General features: G+C 42.3%; 1 protein-coding gene across 5 annotated transcripts in view; it reads left to right on the top strand.

The window, feature by feature from the left end:
- slc4a11 (solute carrier family 4 member 11) overlaps nt 1-27,657 on the top strand; it is a 138,490-nt gene that overhangs the window by 5,406 nt on the left and 105,427 nt on the right. Inside the window, exon 1 of one of the 5 annotated variants that reach the window (XM_037746692.1) lies at nt 20,333-20,549. The exons of 3 other annotated variants lie outside the window; for them this stretch is intronic. Coding sequence is in view for 1 of the 2 variants with exons in the window: in XM_037746690.1 (XP_037602618.1) it covers nt 20,513-20,549 (37 nt within the window). In the remaining variant the exon portion in view is untranslated. Of the gene's footprint in view, nt 1-20,332; nt 20,550-27,657 lie in introns of those variants that run through there. One more of the 5 variants, XM_037746690.1, reaches the window with a different exon arrangement.

Genomic DNA, 27,657 nt, shown 5'->3' with positions numbered 1-27,657 from the left:
GCAGTGTGTAGTGAGCGCACGTTCACGTCTAAAGGTGGAGCGAGACAGCGAGGACGCGCGCGCTGTCTGAGTGAAGGAGAGTAGGCAGCGGAGACGAGGCTCCGGCCACACGCGAGCGCGCATATGCGAACGCGCATGTGTGCCGACCCGGTACATTTATACGCTTAAAAAGTTACAAACAGTCCCTTTAAGGAACAAAACTACTTAGGTTTAGGAAAAGATTGCGGTTTGGGTTAAAATAACACCGGAAGTGGCGTAACTTAAGTACAGAAGTGACAAAAAGACCATAGAAGACAAACCCCTGAGTGACAGTAGTGATGTAATGATTTGTGTGTTTGTCCTGAACCATCTGGTACAGACTGTTCAGTGTGAATGTGTGACGTTCTCTGCTTCAGTACGCCCTACAGTCTAAAACTATAAACTATTGAATTAGCTGAATACACTCTAATTACAGCAGGATTACGTCTTTGCATGAGCAACATTTATTTCATTAATCAAGAAAATAACCAGCAGATTAATTCATGAAAATAATTGTTAGTTGCATACAATAATTATTCAATCAGACTATTTTTTTGTTCATGATTTTTAATGAAAGCTCTAATTTGGCCCTGTATGATGGTTGAATTTTTAACCCAGGCAATATTAGAGGCATGTACAATTCACTGAGAATACAAAAGAACCTTTTCATGTTTAAAAAATGTTTTCCAAGCTGAGATTATCAAGTTTCACAAAATGTACCTTGGGAAAAAAGAAATGTTTATCTTTTCAAAACTTACAATTGGGTCTTACTCAGTAGCTGACCCAAGGTCTTGAATATATTCAGTATTCATTTTATTTTGTCCTCATCGAAATGAAGCGGAGGTTTTCAAAGTGTGAGGCGGATATCCTCAGGTGGGCTCCAAACAGTTTTAATTATCAAAAGAAGATCACAAAGAATAGCCCAGCCCAGATTCAGAAACTATTAAATACCTTAGGACAGACCTTTTGAATGTATTTGGTGTAGTCTGAAGTTAGGTCAAACAGCAATATTAGGCTTTCTTGGCTCAGTTATTCAGTGTCTGGGATCAAATAACATAATCATGATCCCATAGGCATCCAGGAATTGAGCAAAACTAAGAACCAAGGGTGATTGAGAGGGCACCTATTTCAAAGCTTTGTCTGAGGCGAGGCCCACAGGCTCAGACTTTGAAAACCTGTGATATAAAGCAACAAATATTATATATTATATTATATAAGTCTGATCAAAGTGCATTTTTTTTAGTGTTTTTCTGTGTACCAGGAGCTCACCTCACCTTATCTGCCTCCTCTGCTGCCTGTCTTAAATAGCGATGTCAGTGGTGTGTTCATGGACGCGTGGGAATCTGGTTCACAGTGTTAATTGTTTGTTAAGTGTCATTAATTATTCGCTGTCTGGCGGGACGGCAGTACAATCAAGTAGCTACTGGTGAAGAAGACGTTAATCCATCAGCTCAGACGCAGAGACTCACTTAGCTTCCAGCTCCCTCAGATGCTTTTAGAAGCGCTTTATTTGTCATGTTAAATAGATATATCACCGTGTCTGGGTTAACCTTGTACAGGCTTAATAAGAACTTTAAGTTTAGACATATGAGGATGCACGTAATAGAGAAATAAAGAGTGCAACAATTGATTTATAAAATGTTTAAAATGTCAAAAATCTGAATGTTCAGCTTCGCCGTTTTGTCTTAGTAATAGCCCAGAAATGAAAATGTAATCAGTTCACAAAGATAATTTGAGAAAGGCAGCCATCGTCACTCTGAAGGTGTTGCCAGCAAATATTTGGCGTTTTCCCTTGATGAAAGACTTCAATAGCAAATCACTTTGATAACAATAATTCATCACTTTTATCTTGCTACAGTAACAGCTACCTTAAGACAAGAATACAATGACATTATACATGATGACATCATGTCCGTGAACAGACAGCAGGTATTTTATTAACAGGACGGCTACCCTGAATTACTAAAACCTGTCAAAACATAGTTTAGATGTAAACTAGACATGTAAAACTGTGTCTAAAACATAATAATGTTTTATATTGTAAACTTATTACTGGTTTATTTTGGTTCAAACTTAGCTTTACCCAAAAACATACGTGACTGAAATTAACGTTTAGTGATTTTTGACTCTAAACTCACAGAAACAGACTTGACTGGCTTATAAATTTGTCATTCACTTTCCAATGTGTTTGCAAACATTTGCCTGCTTTCACATCCAGCAGCAGCAACAGACAAGAGTCGTGTTACACGTGATGAATGTTGGTCCAATAGTCACTCTCTATTTAACAGTTTTGGTCTCCGCCAACTCCCTTGAGTCTTTAGTTTGCTAGATGGTCCACTTTCATGCAAGGCAAGGTAGCGTACGCTCGTTTAGTCTGAACTTGTTTGCTGGAAACAATACCTATGGTCGTTACATTACTCGGTACAACAAAAAAGTAATCTGAGTACTCTAACCCCGAACACTGATTGCAGTCGTAGACAACGTATCGGTTCGTATGATTTCTTACAAAAAGTTAGTCCTCATTTTTGGTGTGTTTTCCTACGAATGTCCAGCAACATGTGTCAATTTCTGCTCCAGTCTTTTCAAAAATAACATAAAACAAAATAACAACGGAAGTGCCGTAACTTAAGTACGTAAATTGCGTGACAAATAAGTCAACGGGACACGAAAAGCGTCATCCTGGGCGAAAGTCTAGTGTTTTTTGACCCACCCATCCACCCCGACCTCCTCTCTACGTGGCGTTTTGTCGCTCTTTATACTTTCTGATTCACAGTTACGTGGATTACATACAAATTTATTCCGTGGGATTATACGAATTACAGTGCGTTACTTTTTCGTAGGTATAGCTATGAACGATGTATGAGAAGAGCCTGCCCTAGGTTATATGTGCTGTATCTCAGACACCTTAGACCTTTAGCCAAATGTATCCCACCATGCTTACTGCCTGTAGAGAACATTTGGGATATTATATATAATACTATTAGACATTACTGCTCACATATATAGTTTCCACCGCTGTTTAGAATGGCACACTACAAAATGAATGCATAGACAATCATTATGATAGTATTGGTTTATGATACTGGCACCCTGATAAATCATTTGTGTCCATATTCAGAGCGTGTGTGTGTTTGTGAGCGAGAGCATTTTGTTTGTGTGTAGTTTCATGACAGACACATTTTGTTATTCTCCTTGGCAAGCGGCACTTGGCCAGCATCTGAAAACGGACAATGCAAGGCAGGAGCCAGTCAGGAGGAGAGGAAACCCCACCCAGTGTTTGTCCACTAACTGTGTCTTTGCCGTCTTCCTGCTTGAAGCACGATACAACAAGGTGCCCTTTTGCAGTTTTATTGCTGCGTTTTTTAATGCGCTTTGTGTAGGTGCACGGAATTTTAAAGCCGTCTGCGGAGCGACACTTCTTTTTTTTTTTCAAAAGAGCAAAGGCTTCTTTTCAAAAACGAGGCAGCTTAATCTATTTTCATAATAGTGGCGTGCACTCTTGCAAAAATATATTAATAGCACAAAGTAGGAGCCTGTAGTCTTGGCTGATAGAATGAAACACTTCTGCAGACTGGATCCTGAATGATGAACATCAGGAAATTATAATTTTCTCTAAAAGAGATGGGTCATGATTTCAAAATTAATTCTTTAACCACACATCAGATAACGTGAGTAGCACGTGCAGTATTATTACCAGTATTACCATAACTATTAATCTACAATAGAGAGAAATATCACCCACCCGACCACTTACTAATATCCACCATGTCTCGTATAGAATTTTGTTTTAAATTAATATAGTCTTGACCCAATTAGTGCAGTATTTGACAAATATCTCTCTATAAGAATGGGCTTAGTGCCAATTTATGTTGAGTTCCTTGAAACGTCTTAGTAGTATTTTGGTGAGGTCCTCGTGTAACGGAGAGTGATTTACAGCGAAGGGCAGAGCAGGCAGGATGATCCGTGTTGCTGATCTGACCGTTTCTCTCACTCACTTGAAAGTTAAAAGTGTCTGTGTCAGCACTGCTTCCCCATAAAAGCTTTTGGAAATTCAAAGACAACAAACATTTCCTGTCGTGTGTGTGGGTATCACACTGCAGAGGGGAAACGTGTGTGGGAAACTGGAGGTCAAAGGGCACGGCCGCCGTCTTCAATTCAACGCCGCTTCTGCTCTGCACATTTCTTTATCTGACCGAGATCAGACGAGCCTCATTGAGACAACCAGTCTGTGTTTATTCAAGCTGTGCACTACTTACAGTACACACTATACGCTTGACTAAATTTTCTACTAATTTTCAGACTATTTTGCTTTAAAGTTTGTTCAAAAAACAAGAATAGAAATGATATATTTTGCTAAACCTACAGTACTGTAGCTTGTTTTGAGCGTCTGCAGCTTCCAGCAGAGGGCAGTGTCTGTGTGTCTCTGTCTCACTGAATCATTTGTCCTGTTGAGTGTGCTTGTGATGATATTCAAGATCTTTTGCTTAGAAATCCTTAGTCATCCTTAGTCTTCGTGTGCATTGCTGTTTGAGTGAGTGAATCCTCATACCATGAGTATTTTATGTAAACCGGTACCTGCACAGGACTGACAGTTATTGATCACATCTGTCAGTCAGGAGCCTCCAATATGCAAATTCTACCTGAGCAACTCGTAATCTGCTTCAGAGAGACATTCATCCTCTTTTTATTTGTCATTTATTACCTTTTTCTGCTGACTTTGTTTTCCCCTTTGGGATTAATAAAATCCATTTTTATTTGGACATTATGGTGAATATTTACGGGGCTGGTAGGAGCCGAGAGGTTTGAGAAGTGTGTCTGAGACCAGAGGGTTGCTGGTTCAAGTCAGAGAGCCTGTGGTGAGAGCTAGGCAGGGACAGTGAATAACAACCAGTCACATGCCCTTGAGCAAGCAAGACTGTTGCACGGCGTAGCTGTTGCATGTGAGTGAACGTGCGCTGTGTGAGCAAGGCGGTGCTGAAAAATGCGTATGCTCAGTCAGCCGTCCCCGTTCAGATGAGGGTTGAAACTTCCCCACTACGCTCGCTGCGCCGGAACTCTCATTTTACATCCCAGGCAGTTATGTCATGCAGGTTTTCCAGGACAGCTTACTCTAAGTGAGCAAGCGGGATTTACTGTGTAGCACTTTGCTAGGGCACATTGTTGTTGAGGATTGATTCTGTCAAACCCTAGGCCGCCCTGGCGTCCATTATTCTGATGCCAAACAAACAAGTTCACCAAAACAAAACAACAGTAATTTATGACGAGACGCGCCCACCCATACGGCTGCTGGGTAACTTGTGGTGCTGGGGCTGTGGGAACGGTCGGTGTCAGGGCTAGAAGGACTTTTTGAGTACCGACTCACATTGTTGCATTATTTTGTTTATGCCAATTTTAGTTTTGGCACAGGACTGAGAAATACTGATGCATATGAGAGGTTGGTTTAAAGGAACAGTGTGTAGCATTTAGGATCTATTGGCAAAAATATAAAATCATAGTAATAAAAATGTTTTCTTTAGTTTATAATCAACTGAAAATAAGAATCATTGTGTTTTCATTACCTTAGAATGAGACGTTTATATCTACATATGGAGCGGCTCCTCTCCACGGAGCCGACCGCCACGTTTCTGAACCAACTCGTTCTCACTCCCAACTCATCAAATACCGCTGTTTGTTCAGTCCTCCTCGGCACGGAGACATCCTTTAGCAACAATATTTGACAAACCAGGCTTTCAACTAACTCCAATGTAAACCCACCCGCGGCGTTATTCGACGGTCAAAAAAAAGCAAAAAAAAGTTTCCAACGGTAGTCATTGAAAAAATACCATAGTTTTTATCGGTACAGAAACTCTTAATTAATAAAAACTATGAGTGTGTTCCAATCCGCGTACTTCTGTACTTACACCTACTATTTTGAGTGCATAAGTGCGTTCACACTGGGAAGTACAGCAAAATGCAGTGCACTCAAAGTACCCGGATGTTGTACTCAAAACGGTCAGATCGTTGAGTGTGGAACGCTGGACACTTTCCACACTCAACTGTCGCCATCTTGGCTACACAGCGGAAGGGGCGGGACCACGACCACTATTCAAACATACGTAGATAACAGAATAAAACAATACATCACGTAAACATACCGGTGCATTTTCAGCCAACAGGAGGACACATCGTAGGCGACGACGTTGGAAACTTAATTTCCACTCTGCTTTAATTTTTTTTCAGAAGATATTTTGGCGGGTTGCGAGCCGCGGTCAAATGTTGCGATAGTCATTTCCGGTCAGTGCGCCGCAGAGTATTCGATTTGAGACGACCCTACCCCGTTGAAATTTACGCACTACTCAAGTGAGTACAGAGTGCACAAAGTGCACTACATTGAAGTGTACTTCAGGAAGTACGTGGATTGGAACACACTCTATCTGTGCAGCTAAAAACAGGATGATTGGAAGCGGCCAATAATGATTCTGTTTTTGACCAAATAGTTAAATGAGCTGCTTTGGAGCACATTTCCTGTTGTCCTGAGTGATGGTTGGGTTGGTCACTACTGCGCTGAAGCAGCCAACTTCAGGACAATGGAAGGTCAAAGGGCACGTCTGCACCGAACCGTCTTCTGCCCACAGCCTGACAGAGAGAGCTTATCACAATATTGAATTTTGAAATTCATAGTATTTTCCTTAAAAGGTTGGAACATCCTGTGAGGTCATTCTTTATAGGAGGTTTCAAATAAAATGAAATAGCCACTAAAAGAAAATTACTTTACCCTTACAAAATCCTGCTACTCAGTTTTTTATAGACAAGCGTGGTGAAAGCAAACCCAGGTTGACATTATTAAAGAAACAAAAGCGTGTTATACCTTTTGTGTTTTAGACATATTGAATGGCCATCTTCATCTTATGAGTGTTTTCTGAAATGTAAAATAGACAGCAATGTATAGGCGGGCAGAGCCAAGTGAGCATGAGAGATGGGAGCATAACCGGCCTTATGTGCATCATCGAGATGAAAAACAAATGCTCAGCATCCACTTTCCTCCAAGGAACAAAAACACCATGTGGTATAAGGTTGGCCTTGAATATTATTCTTAGCTGGTATGTCAGTGAAGCATTTTATCTCCTCTGTTTTCTTGCTAACAATGCAAAATGGTCACTATTAACGTTATCATGACCTGAGCATGTGCCTGTATTGTGAGTGTTTTGACAGCACACAGACTTGACCACTAATGTCGGACTACCTGATATCATTCAGGTGGACTTATTAGGTTCATTAACCAAATTCATAAGAATCAGTATGATGAAGGTAACCACCTCACATGCTTATATATTGAATTGTGTGTGTTGTTATATCTAAGGCTGCACAATATTGGAAAAAACTGACAATTTTGTTCCCTAGTAAACAATTTATTCATAAACACATTAGTTATAGATATGAACGGTGATGACACTGCAAAAAAAATCACACCCACAAAGCATGGTTAACAAGACGGGCTCCGTGTTTCAAGACGGGTCGGGTGGGTTGTCGTCATCGCCGCAGACCCCTCATACTGAGGACAGTCCACCCCGGTTGACACTCACGCCGGGAGCCCCGTACATCTCCGCAGGGTGAGAGGGCGCAGCGAGTACACCATCCGGTTGTGTTCTCGCTTCGGGCGAGGGGTGCTGTAAACCTCACGGTTGGAGCCGTGAGCCACATTCACCCCAGGTCCTTCCAATCCGACCTACTATAGTCGGTTGCAGCGTACATGGATGAAATGCGCCCGACGAGGATGATGGTACGTGTCCACAGGGGCGTCTTATATCGCGAGGGATCGCCTCGCTCCCCAGCATTGGACGCTTGATGGGTTGCCACTAGACACAAGGCACTCGGCACATGATTGGACGAACGCTTTCCCTCGCGGGCTGCTGCTCCTAGGCTCATTTAGAAACTTTTCTTCTCTTATATCGAGAAAATAGTTCACCGAGAAATAAGCCATGCAGGTGCTGAATCTGTCTTTGTTTTGGATCGACAAGGCTTAGTTTATAAGTTTCTCGGGAGTTTCCAGAGGCGGCGAGTCGCGTCGGACGCCCCTGAATTGCATAAAGTAGCCTAGACCTCAACTTTATGCAAATGAGGAACGACCGTCGCGACGCCCCGTCTCTCGAATTGCGCCGCTACGCTACCAGAATGTATTGCACGGCTGCTTAAGTGTAAAAATATAAAAAATAAAGACAGTGGTGGGCCTACCTAGATAGTAGGTAATTAATGGAAAACACTGGATTAGTCATGGAAAATGAGAACCATGGGAGTTTTCCTTTTGTATCAAGCAGCAACAAAGTAGTATGAGGTGTTTGCTGACATTTCACGTCCTGTGATTGTGACTATTGCGCGTGCGCACCTTGCGATATCAATGCTGGAACGATATATATCGTGCAGCCCTCGTTCCATCCCTGCACTGATGCGTGTGTTCTCCTGTGTCATCTCACTTACAGTGAGCGTTTTTTGTCTGAGAGAACATAATCAAGTTGTTCTTCTCCAAATTAAATCTGTAGCTAGTTTGTGACCTGAAATATGCCCTCATCCCCTCGGCAATACTTACCGCTCTGCACTGAACGCTGCCACACACACACACACACACACACACACATACAGTGGGAATAGCGGGAAGGTATAGTCTGATAGCTCCTGCAGTGATGTGTGGGGGCAGCAGAGTAACAAGAACCAGCTGCTCCCCTCATCCTCCTTCTCTTCCTTCTTCTCCTCCTCTTCCTCTTCATCATCTCTCTCCTCCTTCTCCTGCTTCCCTTCATCTCTCTCTATTCTCCTTTTTGTTATTATGATTATCACTGTGCCTCTCTCTCTTCCTGTGCCAGAGTACAGCATAAACAACAACAACAGCAACAAAGGCGACGCTGGCGGAAAAAAAACAGACTTCCCCTAATGCACACACACACACACACACACACACATGCACACAAAAACTGACAGGCGCACAAGCTTATAGACACGTACACAGAAACAGGAAGACAAACTAGACGCCTACACATAGATAGAAAGACAAGATAGGAGCCTGCACATGCAGACACAGAGGTGTAGTTAAAACACTAGCACGCACACACAGTCATGGCCACACACACACACACACTCGGCTGCTAATGAAGGTTGTTCCCAGTCAAAAGGAGGGAGCAGGATTCCCTCACTGATTGATGACTCACTGAGGCAATAGCTGTCGCTGTTTGTGCATCATTACGTGCTGTGCTGTATTACCATTAATACTACACTACTGCAGACGCAGCTACCTCAGGATCCCCGCGGCTTCTCAGAGCAGGGTCGGCGGGATTTAAAAACCACCGAGTGAAAAGTCTTAACACTGGTGCAGAAGCATCCTAATGAGTTGTACACCACATCCTGACATCTGGCACAAGGACAAAAGGACACCACATACACTGCAGCAGCACAGTCCTGCACAATACTGGACTACGAATCAGTTAAATCACATAATTTCTGCAGGCTTATGCTCAACAGGGCTGAATACTGCGTATTAGAACAGCTAGAAATGGGATGATATTTGCAAAAGGACCATGATCCATACTTGGCAACCTTGAGACCATAACAATAGGGAAAAATTTGAGTTTCAGACTTTGTTTCCCCAATTCTGGTGACTTTAAAACAGTGAAAATAACAAAATAATAAGTACACCGCAACATCATTTTTATGTCAAACTTTTAATTATACGTTTAATTCTCAGGAAAGAAAACAGAATAATATGCCCCTCTGGCGTGAACTTGGCGTGTGAATCTCTAGCATAAACTAATATTGATAATTTTTTTTGCTCCATCTCTCACTGAAGGTCCTTTCAGACACAACGCGACAACGGCTTTTTGCTACGTCGAGCAAAGCCCAACTTTTGGCGCTGCACGCTGTGGCGAGCGCAGCTCAAACATGAGCTCGAACTGCGCTGTGTCACGAGCATAGACTGCTCTCTTCCGCCGGGAAACGACATTTGGTGTAGCTGTATTGTCGTCCAGGTCGAAAGAGTAGGGATTATACTCACTGAACACTGCCAGAAACGGGTTTATTGTGAAAATTATAAACTATAATCGGGAGAATGGTGACGGGAGAGGGCAATGACAAACGTGAGTCTCCCGGGAAAATCGGGAGGGTTGGAAAATATGACAGGCGCTCAGAAATGGCAACTTAAACTTACGGATTTTCAATAGTTTTTTATTTGTGACAGACTGTAGAGGAAACGACAGAGCTCAGGAGGACTGGTTGAAAAAACAACTATTTTTTATGCACAAATTCACAGAATGATACTCTGTTGACATTTTAACGTGTTTAAGATGTGTCAAATGTAACAGCTGTTCAACAGGCAGATAAAAGTATATCCACACATATCCATCAAAACAACACTGCGTTAAACCCAAACAGCTCGTTTAAACTAGATCGTCTTTGGCCCAACAACTTCCACTGTTTATCTCGCTGCCGTTGCTGCATTATGCACCAACCCGTTAGCAGCCACAGCTGACCAGTATTGCTGCAACAATGTCTAATGTAGCATCAACTGTATATAAAAAAAAGTGTCACAGCTGCTAGCCTGCTGCTAACTCTTATCCCCAACTGACCGGAGCAGCTGCACCGAGCTGAGACTTCACATCTCACTCTTACACTAACTAGACGTTAAATCGAGAACACAACTGATTTTAGAACATGAATCACACACAAGTTAAAACAACAACTGCTTGGCTTATTAGAAGAAGAAGAAGAAGAAGAAGAAGAAGAAGAAGAAGAAGTGCAAAATGACGTAATATTATAACTGCAAAGATTCATCAATGAATCTGTAGATGTACAGAGAATGAATCTGTTGAATATCGTTGGGTTTTGGACTGTTGGTCAGACAAAACAAGACATTAGATTTCACCACCTTGGGCTAAATAATTATTAGTTGCAGCTGTGCTCAATGGGACAGTTCACCCCAAAATCAAACATATATGTTTCCCCTTACCTGTAGTGCCATTCATCAATCTAGATTGTTTTTGGTGTGAGTTGCTGAGTGTTGGAGATATCGGCCGTAGAGATGTCTGCGCTCTTAAAGCACCAAAAAAATAAACTTGAAAACCTCAACAGCAATGTCTGTTTCCCGAAATCACTCAAGATAATCCACAGACCTTGTTGTTCGCAGTTTAGCAGTCATGTAGGAACTATTTTATTTCTACCGAACTACACCCGCCAACCGTATCACCGTGCAGAAGGAAGATACAATTTGTTGCATCACACGCTCCAAACAATAATTTCTTAATTTGCATGTTACCATCTAGACACGACCGCCAGTATGAGGAGTGTACAGTATGTATGAGTGGGGAAGCATCTACTCAGCTAGCTAACATTACAGACACCATTAATGTTTACATCTCGTGCTGTCACGAGCACGAGCCTCTCGTCCATGAGGAGATGGACAACACTCGGCAACTCACACCAAAACTATCTAGATTGATAAATAGCACTACAGGTAAGAGGAACAATATGTAATTTTGACTTTAGGGTCCCTTTAATACAGATGTGTTCATTTAAATTGAATAAAAGCAAATTGATAGATAGGATCCTCTTTGTCCTTCAGACAGTCCAGCTCATATTAAATGTTTCTGCATGAAACACACACTATGTTGACATACAGCTTTATTTGCATAGTGGGGCCTTGCTGTGTGTTAATCTCCGGCTCTGCTGTTTAGAAAAGGTGTACACCTTCGGCACGCGGTTCATCTTAACAAGTGATTGTTTACTTTGAGCTCACCAAGATAATAATTCTGTATCTATTGATTCCCGTTGGGCTGTTCTGAACCTTTTATCTTCATGTGTTACACATCTTATATACACCCTCACTTTATTTTTTTGTGGCTTGCTTTCTTCTTCTTTTTTTGGAACAGCAGGAGGGCTGAGAGAGAGAGAGACAAATACAGAGCGTAGACGGTTCTGGCAGGAGTCAACCCCAGGCCAGCAGGGGGGTATATGTGGTTCCAGAGGCGGGGATCCTAACTGCTAAACTCTCTCTGTGCACCGTATTGCTTTTTAGTGGTTAAGGCGGTTCACAAGTGGTGATTCATCACTCACTAACACACACACACACACACACACACACACACACGCCAAGCTGTGAGCTTCCTGGAGGCTTTTCCCACCACCAGCCTCATAGTACCCGTTGATGACATGCCGCAGTGCAGCCAGAGGCTCATTCCAGACGCCTCCCTGTACGCTCGGTATCATCTGAAACTGAAATTTTATCTCTGTTTTTTACACGCAGACACATCCCAGTCCAGGTATGTGGTGGGACTATCTTTTTGATGCCAATTAGCTGGCGAGGACGAGGAGGGGTTTTTACTAGATGTGTCGCTCTGAGCAGAAACAAGAAGCAGACCTTTAAACCCCCAGCTGGAGTCTAAAAGGCATGATGGGATTTTATTTTAGGGAGCGAGGGAGGCTGACAGCAGCCTCTGTTAGGCGATAACAATACTCACTTACACAGCATGCTTGTGTCCGGACAGAGTGAAATGTAAACGTAAACGCACTATATAACAATCAGCATTAACAACGCGGTCAAAAGACTGAAAACCCTTCAAACGCCGACAGGAGGGTGCACGACCCAAAAATGACATCATTACATATTGCGCGTAAAGCGCAAAGGCTTCGCTAGTTGTCTCAGCTCTTGGTCGTGCACCTCTGAATTTTTGTAACCAGGCAGCTGCTGCTTGCGGGGCTTTTCAGACATGACGGCCACTGTAAGATAAAAGCAAATAACTTAACTTAAAGGGACTATATGTAACGTTTAGAAAGTCTTTGTTATTGATGACACCGGTGGCCGTTAAGTGAACTGCAGTCAGCATCCTGTTGCTCGTGTTCGCACTCTGTAGGCGCGAGCGATCATCCTGGGCATCGGCCAAAACAGTGACGTGACGTTACATTACAATCATACATCGCCGTTAATGTCCAATCTCCATGATACTAACTAGCTTGCCATTTGTAAATGACTTCATCAGCTGACATTACGAAGCAAAACCGTCCCGAGTCCTTTACATAGAAATCTGTCCACAGGCTGCTATAGGCAACCGAGACAATCAGGGTAAGTCTCCGTTTTTAAGTTAGATTACGATCTGTTCACACAATTTCAATACAAAGCCATTAATACATGTAAATTGTTACAAATAGCACCATTAAGAAATAAAATAATGAATTAGAAAGATGGACAATTCATTTTTAAATGCTTTAAAAGCAGGATATCTTACATTTGCTTACAGGATTTTAAACCTTTCAACCTTCGTTTCATTACAATAGATTTAATACTTGACTTCTTTCTTTACAGGGATTGTATAAAGGCGATTAAGTGTGTCCATGAATATAAATATGAGTCTCCATAACAACATGTGGCATTCCTCAACCCTACTGTATAAATTACACCAACTATTTACCACGAGCACCTGCCAGCATCTGATACCTTTAAAGCCAGCATTGAGAAAAGTGCACCCATTGTCAGGTATATTCTATGTAAACTGATAAATAGTACACTCGCACGTAATGTTGAAATGGTCAACATGACTTTTCATCATTATGGAGGGGACAACCCTGTCTCCCACAAAATTACGTGACCATACGACTAAACTGCATGACCAAAATACGTTTTGAGGGAAATATATTTTCTCCTGGATTGAAGTCGCAGTTTTAAATACGTTTAAACACATGATTAATGCTGTAAGCGGAAACAAAACAAAACTACATATTTAGGTTCAGGCAACAAATCTACGTGGTTTAGTAAGAATCATGGTTTGGCTTAAAATGACTTAAAAACAAAACAAAAACATAAGAAATTATTATTTTTCACACGGGACGCAAACAGCGGTCTCCTGGGGGGGAAAAGTCTGATATTTGTTGGACCCATCCACCACTCCTCCCGCCCACTAGTAGTGGACTTTCTTACTTGTTATACCCGCTATTATTCAATAATGTTTTTCAGTTCTGATCTGGTCAACAGACCAGACTGTGGTTTAACTGGGCAGCCTTTCAGCGTGTAGTAGTGCGGGGGCAACGACCACAATTAAAATGCCAGTAAATACAGTTTCCATTATTTAACAAAGGAACAACTGTATGTCTTCATGTTTTTGTCCACTCAACTATGTTGGAACAAGTATTATGAGACGCTGCATGCTGCAGTTGCACAAATGTGTCCTGCCTGGGTGTTGTTATGCATGGCAGGGAGCAACCTAAAGAGCAATTACTGGACTGTACTTCCCCTTAGCACTGAAAAATGCTAAAAGCATTCACACCAACAAACATCAACAAGCAGAGCTCAAGTATTAAAAGATGTGCTTCTGCCAAAGCATTAAATGAAAACTGGGACAGAGCTTGAAATCTTCTGGGTTTGTTCCACAGTGACTTCTCCAGTCAGTATAGACAGTAAGGGTTCAGTGTCAGGGACAGATGGACATGTGGCTGTGGCAGGTTGTGTGATGCCTCTTATGCCCTCCTGTTCCTATTGTCCTGTTTGGGGGGAAGACCGGTGTGGTTGAAATGAATAGTTGTATGTGAGGTAATGAAAGACTAAACATGGTAGCTGCTTTGTTTTTGAACAGCTGTGTTGTGCTTGAGTCTGGTTTCTGGCTACAATGGCAGCTATAATTAGAGTAAAAAAATTAGTTAAATATTTCTGTTTACATAACTCTCCCTTTCCCCCTTCACATGATATTTTGACAGCGACTGCCAACAGTCTCTCCCCATGGTGCAAGATAAAACAATTACTGTTGTGAGATGAAAAAATGCACAATTCAAACAAATACTTGTATACCGTTGTTGATGAAGACCCACTGATATATATAGATATATCAGCATGGCTGATATTTGTGGCCAAGTTTAGCTACTGTAATCACATATTGGCGTTTTTGTTGACCGATAAGTAACAAGGCCAGTGCTGCGCTTTGTCACCAATCCTGTTCGGGATATTCATGGACAGGATATCGAGGCGTAGTCGGGGGGATGTGGGTTTGCAGTTCGGTGTGCTGAGGATCTCATCGCTGCTTTTTGCAGATGATGTGGTCCTGTTAGCATCATCGGTCTGCGACCTCCAGCACTCACTGGATCGGTTCGCAGCCGAGTGTGACGCGGTCGGGATGAGGATCAGTACCTCTAAATCTGAGGCCGTGGTTCTCAGCAGGAAACCGATGGATTGCCTACTCCGGGTAGGGAATGAGTCCTTACCCCAAGTGAAGGAGTTCAAGTACCTCGGGGTGTTGTTCGCGAGTGAGGGGACTATGGAACGTGAGATTGGTCGGAGAATCGGAGCAGCGGGGGCGGTATTGCATTCGCTTTACCGCACCGTTGTGACAAAAAGAGAGCTGAGCCGGAAGGCAAAGCTTTCGATCTACCGGTCAATCTTCGTTCCTACTCTCACCTATGGTCATGAGGGTTGGGTCATGATCGAGAGAACGAGATCACGGGTACAAGCGGCCGAAATGGGTTTCCTCAGGAGGGTGGCTGGCGTCTCCCTTAGAGATAGGGTGAGAAGCTCAGTCATCCGTGAGGGACTCGGAGTAGAGCTGCTGCTCCTTTGCGTCGAAAGGAGCCAGTTGAGGTTGTTCGGGCATCTAGTACGGATGCCCCCTGGACGCCTCCCTTGGGAGGTGTTCCAGGCACGACCAGCTGGAAGGAGGCCACGGGGAAGACCCAGGACTAGGTGGAGAGATTATATCTCCACTCTGGCCTGGGAACGCCTCGGGATCCCCCAGTCAGCTGGTTAATGTGGCCCGGGAAAGGGAAGTTTGGGGTCCCCTGCTGGAGCTGTTGCCCCCGAAACCCGACCCCGGATAAGCGGTTGAAGGTGGATGGATGGATGGATAAGTAACAATAAATTGCAATACAGTAATGCCACAAGGGCTGCCCACTCTTAGCCGATTTGGTTTTAGTCAACTAAGATTTCTTTAGTCGATTAGTCTCTGTTTATGCTTTTTTATGACTTATTTCCAAGAAACTTCTGAGCACATCTCTTTCACAGCGAGTTTCATCCCATTTATTATCTGTCCGGCCTGCACCTTTACTGTATTTGTTTTGGTTTTTGGTTCAGCTGCCTTGGCTCTTTAAAGACTTTTCATTCATGTTTTGTTCTTACAGTTTGGAGTTCACATTTGCAGATTTTATTTTTTTCCATTTACAGTATTTTCTCCGACTCTATTGAGCCTAATTTGACACCGTACTCGAACCCCCCGAGGTGCACCCGGGAGCCACCATGTTAATGAGATTTGATTTTTCTGACTTCAGTAAATAACAACGACGGAAACAAGTGTAAATTCAACCTCAAGGCTTCAGCGCATCACTTCAAGCACCTACTGTATCGGTGACAGGCCGTGTTTTTCTCCAGGTTGTCAACTCGCTTGCTCTTATTGACATTTACCAAGACACGGGCTGTGATGTAGCCGTGCCGTTTGGTGTTTTAACTAGATTGCACCCATCGTGACACCTGGGTTGCAGGTTGGCGGTGGGTGAGAACACTTGAATTATCCTCCGGGGAGAATGCGCCCTGGTTCACCGAGTGACGCATTTGCCCTCGCAGTGCGTAACAGTTTTTATGCAAAGCAGACCCACTGGCCATACCACACACCGTGATGTTATATATGCTGGCTTATGCAAATGAGAGACCTTTCACAGAGCATTTACATCAGGGTGGGAAATTAACTTTTTGATCCAGTGGCCTCTGTGTCTGCTAGATTTATAAATCTGACCAAACTGCTCTTTATTACGTTACAAAACAGAACCTACACCAATCCAACACTATAAAAGGCAAAGTCTTTTTGAGTCTGATCATCTGGTGATCTGGTCATCTTGAGACAGCTAAAGGCCTTTACACACCGGGGTGTGACGAAAATGCGAAATACCTGCCTGTGAATATTATATGTATAGGGCTTTTATTGTGAAAGGTAAGAACGGAAGGAGTGGATCTGGTCTGCTCTGCCTTTCAAGGTTGAAAGGAATAATAAAGTTTGTCATCTTGGTTCGGACTACGGAGCCTCCAAAAAATTTTGGAAACGCATGAAAAATACATTGTTGAAAGTTGCAGTGAGCGTCATTAAAGGGACTATTTGTAACTTTCAGAAATGCTTCTTAACAGCGACACCTGTGGCCGTGAAATCAACGAAAGTCAGCGTCGGGCTCGTGCTTGTACTCGCTTTAAATATACCTGAACGAGCATCGCTCACTCTATATTTCAGCTGCTTGGCAGTAATGTTAGCTGACCAGACGAAGGTCTCTCCATGAATCAATGCTGATACTGTGTTTGCTTCTCCTGCCTCAGCGCAGGCTTCAGCAGCGGGGCTCCGCAGCGAGAAACTTGTCTCCCTCCGCCCGCAGCCGGAGAGAGTAGGAAGACACCAGCAACCGGTCGGTAACGAGACGATAACGTTTCTCTCTGCGGAGCCCCGTTACTTTCCAAGACACGGGAAACCTCTGTTGGTCTGGAGGAGCTGCAGCAGTTATTTCTGCACAAACGTCCAACGTCTAGTACATTCACTAGATATTCTCAGAGCTAAACTAACTCTTCTGCAGTGTGGAGTGAGCGCGCGTTCACATCTAGAGGTGGAGCAAGTACGCGCGCGCAGTCTGAGTGAAAGCGAGCAGGCAGAGGAGACGAGACAGCGGCAACACGCGGGCGCGCATATGCGAGCGCGCATGTGTGCCGACCCGCTACATTTATACGCTTAGAAAGTTACAAACAGTCCCTTTAAAAAAGGGAAATTCTTGTCTATGTACACGAATCAAATATATTCAATTTCGTGACTATTTCACGACCTGCAGTGAGACTGTGTTGTGAGAGTCATGCGGAGGCAACAGAAATGCTCCCAATCTTGCATTTAGCACCTTTAAGAACATATAAGCGTATCTACAACTATAACATATTTTGAATGAGGATTAATGGAAGAAGCAGCAGCAACAGTGAACTAAGATGAAGAACTACAAGTGAACCATTTGTTAGTTTTAGTGGCTGTTATTGTGGGCATAGTAGTATTAATCATGGACATATGATTCGTATTCATTACAGCAGCAGTAAATACTGACTCCAACACGAGCTGTTGATGTGGAACTCTTTGGAGAACAACTGTGAGTACAGTTGATAACAGGGATCTCCTCTACAACATTACATTTCCAAATGATGCTTCCGTTTGGACTGTCACTAACAAGCCTCGAGGTCTACAAGCTGAACTGATGTAGAAGTTGTTGACATTGCGTCTTTGGTAACAACATGATCAGAAGATTTCGTTTTTGTTTGTTGGGCCTGGGAGTCATCCTGGAGAGCCCTGGAGAGCCCTGGAGAACCGGTTCTTTAGGGTCATGACCTTTCCCCGTCAAAAGAATTTACTCTGAAGTTACATTTCTTGTGCGTTGCCTGATAGGAGCCATAGGAAGGTAAAATGGATGATGCATATATTAGAGGGTATAAAGTGTATTTTTTTTCTGTGCATTTGAATTTGATGACAATGAGGACATTTGAAGTGTATATTCTTTACTAGAAACCTTAATTAATTGATTGATTTGTGTATTTACAATGACTACAATTCAACCAGGACTTAAAGTCCAGAATCACACGCTCTCAGCTTGTGTTTTTTTGGACAGACTTACGGTTTACCTGTCACCATCCAAGACTGCATTTGGCAACTGAATGCGGAGGTGTCAACACAGATCTGATCCCAGTCCCTGTCACCTTAGCTAGGCATGATGGACGCGTCGGTGCTCTTTGCCATAATTTCTCTGGTTCCCCGTTAAAAACATGTACATTAGTAGTTCTGACTGGGGTTTGCTCTTGAATTATTTTACCTTTTTCTGGCTGTCAGGTCAACAAATGTTTGCCATCATGTTCTTCTCACATTAAGGCAAAGCTATAAGTCAGTATTCATCAGGGCTGCCACTAACTGAGATAGTTTTTTGGCATTTTATTCAATGGTTGATAGTAAGATGCAGAAAGGAGGTATGAAATGAAACAAAGTGCACATTATCGCACATTTTTTATCTGTTCAAAATGTACCTTAAAGGGAGTATTTAATACTCTTATCAACATGGGAGTGGACAAATATGCTTGCTTTATGCAAATGTATGTAAATATTTATTATAGGAAATCAATTAACAACACAAAACAATGACAGATATTGTCCAGAAACCCTCTCAGGTACTGCATTTAGCATAAAACTATATGCTCCAATCATAACATGGCAAACTGCAGCCCAACAGGCAACAACAGCTGTCAGTGTGTCAGTGTGCTGACTTGACTATGACTTGCCCCAAACTGCATGTGATTATCATAAAGTGGGCATGTCTGTAAAGGGGAGACTCGTGGGTACCCAGAGAACCCATTTACATTCACTGATCTGGAGGTCAGATGTCAAGGGACCCCTTTGAAAATGGCCATTACAGATTTTCCTCACCAAAATTTAGCGTAAGTTTGGAGCGTTATTAAACCTCCTTTGTGATGAGCTAGTGCAACATGGTTGGTACTAATAACTCTAGTTTTAAAACTACAGTAAGTCCGCTACAACCTCCAAAAGATAAATTGCGTTCATGCATTAAAGAAATTAGTGGTGTCAAAAAGATTTTGCGTTAACAAGTTATTATGGCGTTAACTTTGACAGCCCTATTTTTTAATTATTGATTTATCTCTTTTTTAAAAATGTAATCAACTATGTATGATTTATATGTCTTTAAATTATCAATTTTCCAGAGCCCAAGGCGCCCTCTTTAGATTAGATCGTTTTTGTCCATCCAACAGCATCTGTGTAGCTACTGTGTGTGTGTGAAAGAGCGAGACACAGAAAAAAGCGAGAGTTAGTTCAAGCTTTTCAAACTTGATTTATCTTTAATAAATTATGATCCACAATATTTCACAGAGAAAGACAAAGTAAGAGCCTGAACAAGACTGAAAGTGAGCATAAATACATGCATGTTGTGCAAAATGATCACACGATTACAAGACGTTCTGTCTTCAGCAACGTTGCATTCTTGGTTTGACATTGTCCCAACACATGCGTGTACAAGTACTGACATTCGTGCACGAGATCATGGAGAGAGATAACCTCGCATTCGTAGTCAGTCTGAGCTATGGAGCTATAGACAAAGCAATGGCGACCAGAAGAGATGGTATGGATGACATGTTGCATGCTGGGTCTGCTGCGTTGAGAGAAGTGTGTTGGGGAGGTGTGTCTTGATGTGAGGTTTGCCTCGCTGCATGCTGGTCTGCCATAGGCTGCTGACTGGTGAGCTGGGATAATAGTGAAGGGAATGGGGGGGGGAAGAGAAGGCACTAGGACCCAGCGGCGAGACAGTGAGTAGGCAGGCAGAGTGGGGCTGAGTCACTGCATGTGTCTGAGAGGCAGTCAGAAACAGAGCAGAGCAAGGGAGCAGAGGTGATCTCACACTCATCAGCACAGGATAACACAACCATGATGGGTTGACTTGGGGGGGGGAGGCTGTCGGAGAGAGGAAGTGTGCATTCGCCACCACTTGCTCAGCCATGGAGACCAACAAAGTTCTGCATTTTGTGCCTTCGGGTAAGTGGATCACAGCTCTCAGGAGCTTCTCCTCAGCTGTTCACGACACGGCGCTCACTGGGAGAACCTTGGGGTTCCCTACCTAGTGAAACCTGAGAACCCCCCCCTGAGCAAAACATGTGTAGCCCACCTCCACTTCCACTGTGAGGGATGGCAGATGTTTGGGTGTGCATGCCTGCTGCTGTACATACTTGGTGTTTTTTTTGTGTTTGCTCTTTCTGTGTACTTAGGAATGCAGCAATGTTTGTGACAGAAAACCAGTTTTTATTCCATGTTCGGGGGAGGCGGGGTTGTAGGAGCCACGTTGTGCTTCCACAAATGCATTTTTGTGTGCGTTTTTTTCTTTTGTTTTTCTTCTTCTTGTTTATGTCTGGTATGCGACACGAGATGTTCCCGCGTCGTATTTCTTCAGTTCAAGAACTGAACCTTTTAGGAAAGGTCTGTATTGCAGAGCGAACAGAGAGAAAGGCAGCATACCTGTCGAGCAGAGACAGCTGGAATGCAGAGCTCATAATGCACTTTCTCATGTGTTGCGCTGACGGGGCTTGTGCCAGTGTGCTTTCTAGACAGAGAGGGATGGACACGGCACAGGAAGCAGTGTGTGTGTGTGTGTGTGTGTGTGTGTGTGCATGAGAAATTGAGATGTGTACTTCCATATATCAGTGTGTTTGTGTGATATAGAGGAAGACAGACAGATTAGTGTTGGTGACAGCCACAGGAGAGCAGTGAGTTCTCCCCTCACTGAAAGTCCTCTGAGAGACTAGAGCCCATTTGGAGGTGTGATGCGGCTGCCTCCCCACTTTCATTTTGTCTGGGAAGGCAGAGTGGGATACTGCGTCTCAGTGTGTGTGCGTGTGTGTGTGTGTGTTTGAGTGTGTGTGTGTGTGTGATGGGAACATTATGTTGGATAATGCAAGTGCAGGAATATTATCTGAGCGCTTGTGTGTGTGTGCATGTTTTTGTTTGTAGTACACAACCCCTTTATGTATGGGATAACGTGTGGAAATATATCTGTGCATTTGTCAGAGTACAGTCGTGCTCTCGTGAGAGTGTGTGTGTGTGTGCATGAGTGTGTGTGTGTGTGTGTGTGTGTGTGCGTGAGCATCACGCACTGTGCTCACTAACTACGTCTCAGAGTGTGTGTGTGTCGGGCGTGATGGACACTGCTGTGGCTCGTCCTCTGAAGAGTAATTTGCATTCATTTGCTTAGTGCTGATTAGAGGCGGAGAGGGCAGGTTGGATCCTTGCAGCAGAACAATTTGGTTGTGCGAACAGGAAGGTATTCGAAAGGTTCGTCACCAATCACGGGAAAGGGTTGAGGTTTGAAGAGAGTCGATGTGAGCCAGTGATGTCGTATCAGATGTCTTATCCTCCTAATTACGATCGTTCTTAATGTCTGTAATGTCGTGTAATTTAACCTTGGCTTTAGATATATTAGCATACTAACGATTTACTGCTCTGTAGAACAAAACGAACAAACTGTATCTGCAGGAATTTGATTGGGTTATTGATCACCACCGGTGACTCAACAATTACTTTGCCAGATGATTAGATTTCTCGTTTTCAAACTCACTGTGCTGCCATCTGGATTCTCAAATAAAAGCCTTTGTGTGCAGCAACCTTCCAACATACGTAACAGCAGCGTGTCGTCCATCACGACGTTCAGCTGAAGCTTCACATACAGAATACACAAAATGATTTTAATTGGTGTTTGTCATCTATGAGCATTAGCAATCTCTCATTGCAGCATATTGCTAGTAATCTTCCACATGGTGTCATTATCAGTGGCAACCTGCTGACAGGTGAAGGAGCAGCTGGCGCTGTGGGAGAAGGTCAGGAGATATGAGATTCACTTTATGGAGCTGTAAATTACCACAGAGCTTCACCGTGCCGTTACATATTGTAATAATGCTGCAGTGAGTTTCTGATTTCATTCTGACGGGTGAGCTTGATTTACCTCTCTGATTTAGTTTGCTTGCTCTCAAAATGGAGCAAGTATGCAGCTTGTAACAACACAGTCTGGAAATGCATTTACAGAATGTTTCAACTATTACATCCCCGAGGATTAATGCTTTCCCTAGGCTTGTTATTCTTGATTCATTACTAAAAAGGTAATATTGAAAGTAGGAATGGGCGATAATTTGCTATACCATATTATAGTATCAATAGAATCATATTTTGATCATACCGTTTTTGATGAATCCTGTTATCCATATTGATTATTAAAAGTAAATTGTTAAAAAAAAACAAAAGAAGAGAGTTGAAGTTCTTGTTTTAAACCATTTCACCCAGCCAGAACTCAAAATATCAGCATTACAGAAGAGAAACTCTATTTAACTAGAATTACAGTACATAACTGAGAGAAGTATTTTTCAAATGCATAATTGTTTTTGGTCTGTAATCTTACGATTATTTTCATTATTGATTAATCAGCCGGTGATTTTCTCAATCAATTGATGAATTGTAAAGTCAGTTATGAAAAATGTTCATCACAATTTTCCTAAAGCTCAAGGTGACTCCTTGACATTTCTAGTTTTGTCTGACAAACAGCCCAAACATATTCACTTTACTATCACTTAAGACAAAAATACAACAAATCCTCACATTTATGAAGCGGGAACAAGGGAAGGTTTGGCATTTTAACTTAAAAATGATCCAACAGAAAAACCGAGCCCAGTGTTGACAACTCTTTTCCAATGAAAGTAGCTAGCAGCATTACAGTAGCTGCTAACTAGCTCCAAAAGTCCCTAAATCTAGAGAGAAAGTCAACACTGACAGTCCGTCGCTTCAGGCCTCCGTCTATAGACACTCCCCACAATTATCATTATGAATGTAAACAATGAACATGGCTATCGTTAGTGCTCACAACTGTCAAACTAGCAGCTTGGGGAAGACTCCGGTGACGCACAATGAGGGCCCGCAGGTAGACTGAAAAGTAGGTAAACAGGCAGGCAGGTAGGTCGTCCAATCATTACATCCGGGACGAATGAAATGATTGTCACCAAGTCGGCAACACTGACAGTCCGTTGCTTCAGGCCTCCGTCTATAGACACTCCCCACAATTATCATTATGAATGTAAATACTCTATGTATGAACATGATTATTGTTAGTGCTCACAACTGTCAAACTAGCAGCTTGGGGAAGACTCCGGTGACGCACAATGAGGGCCCGCAGGTAGACTGAAAAGTAGGTAAACAGGCAGGCAGGTAGGTCGTCCAATCATTACATCCGGGCGGAATGAAATGAGTGGAAAGGTTTATAACAGTCTTGCGACAGCCACAGATACCGGATTTTATTTCTTTTTTTTTTTGTCAGAGCATTTGGTTTATTGATTTCTGTCAGGATGCAATAAGAATTTCAACACATATAACAAAAAATGTTTTTGAAGATGATTACTTACGAGAGTTGTTCCGATACCGATGCCAGTATCGAAAATGCATCCGATACTGTGTCCAATACTGCCCTAAATTCAGGATTGGGTATCGGCAGGTACGCCAGTCTACAATACCATAATTTATTAACCTAGAAAAAAATCAACCTGTTTAACTGGAAATCAATACTTCTTCGCTGTTGCATTGTTATTTATTCCGAGCTCCATTTATTTATGTTCTACGTTACTGACAAACTGAATAATAAAAGAAAGTAGTCTGTATGTATTTGTTCATGTTTTACAAAGGGTTTAACCTGAGACAGGCAATACGACAAAAGTAGTAATCAGATCACATCCATATATGGTCAGTAGGAAACAGTTAGATAATAATAATAATAACTATATATTTTTTTTTATCACGCTGGTATTGGATTGTTTTTTTCGTTATCTGTCGATATCAGAAACAGTATCGGGTAGGAAAAAATTACCAACCCTAGCTTTAAAAGATTAAATGATTATCAAACAAATACATTTTCTGTCAATCCACTCGATTAAATTGTTTTGCAGTCGGTAGTTTTCAAGAGCTAGGAAGCTAAGAAGTGTTTACTTAGAAAGATCCCGCTCTGTAAAAATTATTAAAAAATATAATAACTAAATCAGCCACTCAAGACCAAATCCCACATTTCTGTTGTCTGTTCTTTAACCAGCGCTGATTAAATATCATAATCACAACGTTAAAGGTAGATCTCCCGGAGCGGCGTCAGCAGGGTGTCAGTCTTCAGGTGTGACAGACAGCCTGGTAATCAGGGCTGCAGCCGTGACACATAGTGGCTGTGTGAATTAGTAGTTCGACCATGTGGAAGTGGAGGTGTGTGTGACTGAAGATGGATGACGTGTGCCTATATGTGTGTGCGTTCGTGTGTGTGTGTGTGTGTGTGTGTGTGTGTGTGTGCGTGCTGTAGATGTGACAGTGATCTCTGATCAGTATTCACCGCTGGCAACAGATCTCAGAGGCTCCAGCCTCTGAGCACAGCCATCTGGGCAGAGGAGAAACACACATCGACACACACACATACAAATTATTATACAGTACCACACACACACACACACACACGCTCACAAATACACAAAATATCACAAAAACACGTCCACCCAGGACACGACAAGACAGTCTCACATTCACACATAAGCATTTTTCTGAAGATTCAAACACACCTATTTGCACACACAGAAACACACACTTGCAGCGACTGGGTCACAGACATCGTCCGTACACACACACACACACACACACACACACACACACACACACTGCATGTAATTATATACACAATTCATTCTATCTACATAATTTGCTGGTTTACACACACAAAACAATTATGTAGATGTGTCAACATGGACACTCATCATGCACAGTTCAAGGAACACAGAATGAAGAAGACCACACATTCATTACAATTACAACTCACACACACACACACACACACACCTACACACTTCCTCTTGTTTGTCTTTATATCTGTGTCTTACTCCATCTTCTTTGTTTTTGTTTTTCATCCTCCCTCTCCCACGCACACATTATACACTCTTTTATCTGGATATTTTAAATTCATAAAACACACACATGCACACACACACACACACACAGCTGTGTGGACAGGTGTGTGTTTTAGAGGAAAAGGTAAACAGTGCTTTAGAATTGTCTAAAGCAGAGTGTTTTTTACATATTAAGGCCTGCAGTATTCAGAGTGTGATGAAAACACTTCCTGTCATTTAGGTGGGCAGTGTGTAGTCAGCATGAGGTTGACGTACGGTATTACTCTTTATCATAATCACAATCTATCGAATCACCAAGCGGAGAGAAACGTTGAGCGACGGTTCAAGGTGACAAATGACAGTTTACAGACAGATTAGTAGGAAGCAATGATTATTTACTGTATAGTGAGTTTCTGAATGTCACCCTCTATGTAGAAGTGTCTGGTTTGTGCTGCTGATTGGAGCACTTAATATTGCAGTGATAAAGGATTTTCTCCCTCTGACATCAGTGAAGTTAGGGCTACCCCGTCTTAGTCGATTAGTCAACTAATAGGGGTTTTTGGTCTCAGTTGACTTAGTTGTTATAATGAATGACTTATTTCCAAGAAACTTATGAGCACATCTGTGGTAAACACAAGATTTAAAGTGGTGAATTCGACAAAATTGCACGAGTGTTAGTCGACTAAAAAGTTCTTTGGTTGAGGATAGGGATGCACCGATCCGACTTTTTCAGTCCCGATACCGATACCTGGGCCGATCCAATACCAGTGTTTAATTTATAAGCTGTATGCCTCACCGTGTGGAGGTGACCGGGATCATTCTTTCGTGCAAAGAGAGATCAGGCTTCACTTAAACATTGCTTTCCTAGCAAATAAACAATGATTAAAGGATTTCACCCATAACAGTTTGATATATTTGGGAAACAAGTTCTGTTCTGTACTCTACTGTATTTTAACAACCACATTTACATTGTCTTAAATGTCTTTAAGTACAGAGAGAGAATCAGGTAAACAGTCCACAGTGCTGTCCTGCATTGGTAAAGCTGCATTTTCCACGAGACGTTGTTCTTCACAGTATTTCTCCTCCGTCATGCAGCTGTTTGGTGTTTTGGCTCATTGTGCTCGGTCCTGTTGTCATCCCTTTAGTAGATGGAGGTGAACTGCTGCATATTCACACTTGTTTGTCTGCATGTCCTTGATGAGCATTTTGATTTTCCCCATCTGAAAATGGGAGTCTGGCCTCTCTACACTATTGACACTGGCTGCTAACACACCTTTAATTTTGATTGTTGAAATTGTTTTGTGTGCATAGATGTGCATACCATACTGTAGCCTTGTTTATGGTGCAAGATGGTCGATAGACGTGTTTGTTCCGCAGTTGTGACTCATTTTTATTGTTCCTAAGCAGCATTTTACTCCTGTGTGTCTCGCAAACGTTAGATTTATTTATGTCGCCGTCCTGCCCCCCCCCCCCCCCCTCTTCCTGTGCACAGCTTGTGACATGGAGTAACGCACACTTGTCATTTGTTGATGCAGCTCAGGGAGAAATTGGAGCGCTTGGTTAGATGCATTGGATCTCTTCACTAATGCAAACACTGCAGAATCATTGTCACTTTATAATGAGATTGCTCAGAGGCATGAATCCAAATCATGGGCTTTATTAGAGCTGCAGGGATTCCACGATTAATCAGCCCATCAACACAAAATATATTGGAAACTATTTTGATAATCTAATAATTGTTTAAGTAATTCTTTTAGCAAAAATGACAAACTTTGGTTTCTTAAATGTGAAGATGTTATACTTCAATATGCTACACTAAAGGAAGACATTTGAAGATGTCACATTGGGTTGTGAGAAATTCTAACGGTTATTTTTCACTAATTTTTCAAACATTTTATAGATAAAACGATTAATTAATTAATTAATAAAAAAAAGTTTAGGTTAATTGATAATAAATAGTTGCTAGTTGCAGCCCTAGTCTTTATACGATAAACTATAACGATTACGATAATAACTCTTTTTACCAGTTTTACCACTTTTCACTACAAATACACAGGTTTTTTAAAGGAGCAGACAGATTTTATTTCATTTTAAGTCCCCCCCTATCCCAAAGTTGTGCTTTATGGTGCAATAAGACACTAATCACCTTACATATCGGTAAAACGACAGCTCTAAGAATGCTTTAATTATTAGAGTAAAAT

Source organism: Sebastes umbrosus, chromosome 16 (genome assembly GCF_015220745.1).
Source record: "Sebastes umbrosus isolate fSebUmb1 chromosome 16, fSebUmb1.pri, whole genome shotgun sequence".
NCBI classification, from domain to species: domain Eukaryota; kingdom Metazoa; phylum Chordata; class Actinopteri; order Perciformes; family Sebastidae; genus Sebastes; species Sebastes umbrosus.
This window is presented reverse-complemented; position numbering and strand designations above follow the sequence as displayed.